The sequence below is a fragment of the Mobula birostris genome, chromosome 1, assembly GCF_030028105.1.
Source record: "Mobula birostris isolate sMobBir1 chromosome 1, sMobBir1.hap1, whole genome shotgun sequence".
In the NCBI taxonomy this organism is placed as follows: Eukaryota; Metazoa; Chordata; class Chondrichthyes; order Myliobatiformes; family Myliobatidae; genus Mobula; species Mobula birostris.
Window position 1 is genome coordinate 234,429,327 of NC_092370.1, and position 6,805 is coordinate 234,436,131.

Sequence of the window (6,805 nt, forward strand, 5' to 3'; positions counted from 1 at the left end):
CCAGATTGTGAAGCGGCTGCCCAAGACCCGCTCGGGCAAGATAATGCGGCGAGTCCTGAGGAAGATAGTGGAGTGTAAACTGGACGAGCTGGGAGACCTCACCACGCTGGATGACCACACAGCTGTGCAGGAGATTGTTGCTGGGCACAAGGAGATGCTGAAGAACAGAGCTGAAGGAAAGGCTGGGTTTTAACTCACTGAGAAACTTTTTTTTTATTTTTGTAAAACCACACTGGAGTGCAACAGATTGTGGCTCCCCGCTGCCCTCTCCACGCCCGGGCCTGGATCAGTACTGTGAACACACTGCATGCAGTGGACTGGACTGGACTGGACTGGACTGTCCTGAAAATGGCCAATTCTTTCCTCCTGAGGGAATTTTGGGGAAGGATTGGCCAGTTCAGTTTATTGTCACTTGTCACACGTACACTGCCAAAAGAAACGTTCCCCTGGGCCAAGGTACACAACACACTACATATAACTCACTCACAGTACTTGATGAGACCTGAGTAGTGGCAGGGAGTTCAGTAATCTCACGTCTTGGGTGAAGAAGCTGTTTCCCATCCTACAGTCCTTGCCATAAAGCTCCAGTAGCTCCTGCTTGATGTGAGGGGGTCAGAGGTTTGTGATGGATGAGAGGGCTCATTAACAATGCTAAGGGCCCTGCATTCACTGTGCTCCTGATAAATATCTCTGATGGGTGGAAGAGAGACCCCGATGATCCTCTCAGCATTCCTCACAATCCTTTGTCGGGACTTGTGGTCAGATGCCTTGCAATTCCTGTACTAGGTGGTTAGAACACTCTCGATGATGCTCCTGTAAAAATTGGTTAAAATGGGGAGGAAGGGGAGGGGCAGGAGTCTTGCTCACCTCAATCTCCTCAGAAAGTGCAGATGCTGCTGTGTTTTCCTGACCAAAGAAGTGGTGTTGAAGGACCAGGTGAGATCATCCGCTATGTGTACTTCCAGAAACTTGGTGCTCCTAACTCTTTCCACGGAGGAGCCGTTTATGTCCAGTGAGGACTGGCCAGCCTGCACTTTTCTAAAGTTCACAATCATCTCTTTGGTCTTGTCCACTTTGAGACTCAGGTTGTTGTGTTTGCCCCATTCTGCCAGCCGCCCCTCCTCCTCTCTGTACGCGGGAAGTTCGTCATTGTTGATGAGGCCAACCACTGTTGTGTCATCATCGGACCTGATGATTCAGCTTGAACAGGTTCTAGCAGTGCAGTGTGAACAGCAGCAGGCTGAGCATACAGCTCTCGTGAGGGACAACGCTCAGCGTGATGGAGCTAGAGGTGTTTCTGCCAACATGGACTGACTGTGGCCTATCTGTCAAGAAGTTCTGGATCCAGTTACAGAGGTGTTGAGACCCAGCGAAGACTGTTTCTGAGGGATGATCCCATTACATGCCGAGCTGAAGTCAGTGAACAGTATCCTGGCATATGAAGCACCGTTTTTGGGTGGGACAGGACAGAATGGCGTGCAGAAGCAATGACATCATTATTGGACTGATCTGAGTGATAAGCGAACTGGAAAGGTACAACGTCGCAGGAAGATGGGATTTAATATGATCCATAATCAGCCACTCAAAGCACTCCATTGTTGTTGAGGACAGTGGCACTGGACAGTAGTTACTGTCACCCTTGTGGGTACTGGGGTGATAGTGGCTGCCTTGAAGCCTGAGGGGTCAGTGGACCGTTCCAGAAAGATTTTGAAGGTGTCTCTTAGAGCCTCAGTTAGCTGGACTGCACAGTCCCTCAGCACCCGACCAAGTACATGTTATCAGATTTACATGGGTTGACTCTGGCTAGGGTCTTCCTCAATCAGCTGCAGCCAGACAGAGTGCTTGTGCTCTTCGGGGAAACAGAGGGCCATCCTTGCAGACACATCGCTCTGTACATCAAACCAAAAGTAAACGGCATTCAGCCTATCTGGAAAAGAAATGTTACTGTCCGAGACACGCAGAGTGAACTTATAGTCTCTGCCCTCGCAGTTCAAGTCTTGGGTTCTTCAGAATGTCTTAAACAGTCGGTGCCCCCCAAACCTCTGGAGGGAATATCTTGCTACAAGATTTTACACAGACCTTTAAATATTGAATCTGGTGCGCCACAGTTTAAGGAAAAAGGGAAAAGAAGATTTCCCACAGGTCCATTTTCAGTGTAAACAGTCTAGAGTTAAGTACACAGCCCTGTACCTGCTTTTGGGATGGAACAAGAGAGCTGCCAGAACAGCAGTTAAAGGAAAAATACGTTTATAAGGCGACTTAAAATGATTAGCAACATTGAATGGTGAAGGCAAGCAAGTATCGAGTCCTGACTCCAGCACAAAACTTTTCCATCACTGCTTCAATTATTCTGGCATTGGAGAAGGTCCAGAGTAGGTTCATGAGAATGATTCTGGCGATGAAAGGGTTAACATCTGAGGAGCATTGTTGGCTCTGGGCTTGTACTCACGGGATTTTTAGAAGAATGAGGAGGGGGAGATTTCATTGAAACCTATCAAATAGTCAAAGATTTGGATAGAATAGAGGTGGCAAGGATGTTTCCTATCATGGGTGAGCGTAGGACCAGAGGGCACAGCCTCAGCATAGAGAGGCGTCTATTTAGAACGGAGATGAGGAGGAATTTCTTTCACCAGAGGGTGGTGAATCTGTGGAATTCATGGCCTCTACAGACTGCCATGGCGACAAAGTCATTGAGTATACTTAAAGCGGAGGTTGATATGTTCTTGATTAGTCAGACCATCAAAGATCATTGGGAGAAGGCAAAGAATGGGGTTGAGAGAGATAGTAAATCATCCATGATGGAATGGTTAAGCAGATTCCATGGGCCTAATGACCTAATTCTGCTCCTGTGTCTTATAGAGAACAAAAAGAAACCCTTTGCCCAGGAACTCCATGTAATTGCAACTGGACACCGGTCAAACCACCTCATTATCTGCACAAGTACTGCTTTGACTAAATAAAACAAGATCGATGACAACAAAAGCGGAAGGTGCGGAAACACTCAGCGGGACGTGTTGCACCTTGTCAGTTCCTTACATTGATCTCTTTGCATCAGCTCTCTACTTCAATGAAGCTTTCTTGAAGTGACGGGCTCTCTCTCCCCTCACACTGAGGCTCACTGTGTGGGTTTGGTGGAGAGGGGCAGTCTGTGGGTTAGTGCATCCAGTACCTGAGAATGGATTGACATGGGCACTGGTTCATCTGATCCTTCTGCTACATGGACCGGGCAGAAGATGAGCTGGCTGCTCAGATTTTGTTCATTTACTTGTGAAGTTCCCAGTCATTGCATATAGGAAGGGTCCCAGCCCACCTGTTTATTTCCCTCCATCGATGGGAGGCTGATCTGTTGAGTTCCTCCAGCATTCTGTGTGAGATTTTTTTTTGAGATCAGTGGTGTTCTGGACACTAAGTGGATTGGGCTTAGTGGAGATGGATGGTACCAGGTAGTCCAGGATCTTCTTGAGAACTAGTTCACAGCGAGAAAAGCCTGGAGTCACGTTGACCTTAATCACAAGGAGACTGGCGGAGGCCTCTGGCGCACCCAATGCTCCATTGTTGGTTGTAAGTACGCTCAACAATAATGATCAGGTGGGCATAGAGAGAATCTGCATTAATTGACAAATACCATGTTTGGTTCAGTTAACAAACATTCAAATCATACCAAACTGAATTATCTGTGTACGCACCTGCTAGGTTTCTCTGACCCTCCATGAACAGTCAGAATAGAAAACATGATCCCTGGGAATAGGAGTTTACACTGGCCAAATGTTCCTCTGGATCCTGATGTAATCTCCACGTTTCTGACATGGGGTCATGCACTTGCGCGAGGGTTGGTCTCAAAACTTCTTGTTGCTTCTCCTGAAATTCTCCATTCTTACTCGATCGAACTGTTGTGTTTCGATTTCATTGGCTCAGGCCCAGCTGACTGGTTGGTGTCAGCTTCTCACTGGATTTGCCCAAGGCTACAAAGAACATTGTTGCCTTCATGCCACTTTCTTTGCTCTCTCAGACCACTTCCACCCAGTTTAGCCAGGTCAGCCAAACACTGGGCTCAGCTTACCTCAGGCTGTCCTTTCTACAAGCCTACCATTGCTACCTAACCAAATAGACAATTTCCAGTAGGAAATGATCTCTAGTTTACACAACCACACCAGCAGTAAACGGATTGCTTTCAATTGCTCTGATCAAGCCATCTCTGAGCAAGAACCAGTTCACAAAATTGGTGGCTGCAGGGACAGTCTCACAAAATGGCACCTTCCTTCAACCACATGGCAAGAATAAAGGCCTTTGGTTTGCCTACTTCCACTGTCCTTGGTTCATTCCAATTAGATGTTTTGCAGATCTTAATTCTTTCCAGCCAACACCATTCCCATGGAACCATCTAAACTTCCAGCTGGGTTGGGCTGGAGTGAGTAGAGGGCGGATGGTTCTCCTGAAAACAGTCTCACTCTTGGGATATGGGGTGAGATGCTCAGGAGATCATGGAAACTCAGGAACTCAGGAAAAGTGAAGTTTGAAGCATATCCACATTACAACTGAGGAGGTGCTGGTGGACTTAAAGTGTTTAAAGGTGGATAAATCCCTGGGGCTTGACCAAGCCTGTCTTAGAACATTGTGGGAAGCTAGGAAAGAAATTGATGGGGCTTTGGCAAATTTACAGCACTGTGCAAAAGTCTTGGGTACATATATATAACTAGGGTGCTTAAGACTTTCGCACAGTAATGTGATAATTTTATGTATTGCACTGTACTGCTGCCACAAAAAATTATGATGTGAATGACGATAAACTTGATTGTGATATGGGTCTCTATTATGTACTGAGAGTGGGAAGGAGGCAGGGAGAGGGGAGAGGGTGGGAAGCACCAAAGAGACATCTGTAATGATCAATAAATCAATTGTTTGCAATCAAATGACCTTGTCTGGTGTTTCAGGGCTGGTTGTGTCTGCAATCCCTGTCACTGCCCCCCACCCCTGGCACTCATGCCACCTGTTCCACACCCCTCCCATGGCACTCCACCCTCACCATTCCCAACATCTTTTGCTCCCACCAGATTTGCAAACTTGCTCTTTGCTCCCCATTGACAAGTACAGTACTGTGCAAAAGTCTTAGGCACTATATACACCTAAGACTTTAGCACAGTCCTGTACTTAAACCATTACTAGCTATGGGTGAGGTACTGGAAGATTGCAGGGTGGCTGATGACGTGCCTTTATTTAAGAGAGCTGCGAGGACAAGCCAGGGTATCACAGGCCAGTCAGCCTAACATCAGTTGGGGGTAAATCACTGAGGAGATTCCGAGAGATAGGATTTATCTGCACGTACAAAGGCAAGGACTGATAATGCATAGTCAGCATGGCTGTGTGTGTGTGAAATAGTGTCTCACAAATTTGGTAGTTTCTTGCGGAAGAGGTGACCACGATGTTCAATAAAGATGGTTCAGTAGGCATTGTCTACACATGGACTTTAGCAAGGCCTCTGCATAGTCTGCTGGTCCGGAAGGTTAGATCTTATGAGATCCAGGATGAGCTAGCCAACTGGATACAAAGTTGGCTTGGTGGTAGGGTCAGAGTCGTGAAAGGTTTTTTTGGTTGAGGACTTGCTAGAGGTGAGCCACAGGGATCGGTGCAGAGTCCACTGTCATCTATTTTAATATTTAGGGATGAGAATGTAGTTGGCATGCTTAGTAAGTAAAATGGATGGTGTATTGTAGAGCAATCTAAGAATACCACAGGTTCCAGGTCAATTAGGAAACTGTGCCAAGGAATAGCAGATGGAACTCCACTGGGACAAAAGGGAAGAATTGCCCTTTGGGAAGTTAAATCAGGGCGGGGTGGAGACACATCGCTATCAAAGGAGGTGTAAGGCACTCCTTCCCTCTGCTAGCCTGCAGGTCACCCTTGGGCACCTGCTTAGTCACTCAGGATCAGGGTCACATGATGCCATGGCAGCAGGTGATGGATGGCCGTCTGAGCAGCTGGTGCACATCTCTAGTCCAGGTTATGGGACCACTGAAGCCAGGCAGACAATCTCTGAAGAGTATTGATACTCTTGTAAAGACACTGCACAGAAGGCAATGGCAAACCACTTTTGTAGAAAACTTTGCCAAGAACCATCATGGCCATGAGACCATGATCGCCTACGCCATATGGCATGGCACAAAATAACAATGGCGATGAAACCGGGGCAGGGTTTACACAGTGAATGTAAGGCACTGGAGAGTGTTGTAGAGCAGAGAGACTTACAGGTGCAAGTATGTAGTTCCTTGAAAGAGGCAAAAATGGGTAGACAGGATGGCAAAGGCAGCATTTTGCACACGGCATCTGTCAAGAGTACAAGAGAGGAAATCATGTTACAGCTGTACAAGATGTTGGTGAGACCACACTTAAAGAGTATTGTGTGCATTTCTAATTGCCAGACTGTAGGAAGGATGCCATTAAGCTGGGTATGGTGTACAAGGTTCACAAGGATTTGGAACTGGAGAGACTGTGGCTTTATTCTTCAAAGTGTAGGGGGTTGGGGGGGGGGTGACCTTATATAAAATTGTGAGAGGTGTAAATAACAGAATGGTTACATTTGTAACTCTTGCTTTGGCTAGCAGCTTAATATAGGGGATGATAGTGCCCCCCCCCGGCCAAACTTAAGAAACCTCATTTGGGTGGATGCTGCGTGATGTGTTCCCTGTTACAAATCAGTACCATGAAATAACGAACAGTACACAATATGCGATTAAACGATTGAACTTTATAATTCTTAATTCGACTATATGGTTAGTAAAGAAAACAAAAGAAGAAAAAGGGCCCATTC

General features: G+C 46.7%; 1 protein-coding gene across 2 annotated transcripts in view; it reads left to right on the forward strand.

The window, feature by feature from the left end:
* Positions 1-6,498, forward strand: part of LOC140205884 (acetyl-coenzyme A synthetase 2-like, mitochondrial) — an 88,587-nt gene extending 82,089 nt beyond the window's left edge. Inside the window, exon 14 of one of the 2 annotated variants that reach the window (XM_072273728.1) lies at positions 5-6,498. In XM_072273728.1, coding sequence (XP_072129829.1) covers positions 5-193 — 189 coding nt within the window. In that variant the 3' untranslated portion in view covers positions 194-6,498. The remainder of the gene's footprint in view (positions 1-4) is intronic. The other variant, XM_072273745.1, reaches the window with a different exon arrangement.
* The last annotated feature ends 307 nt before the right edge of the window (positions 6,499-6,805 follow it).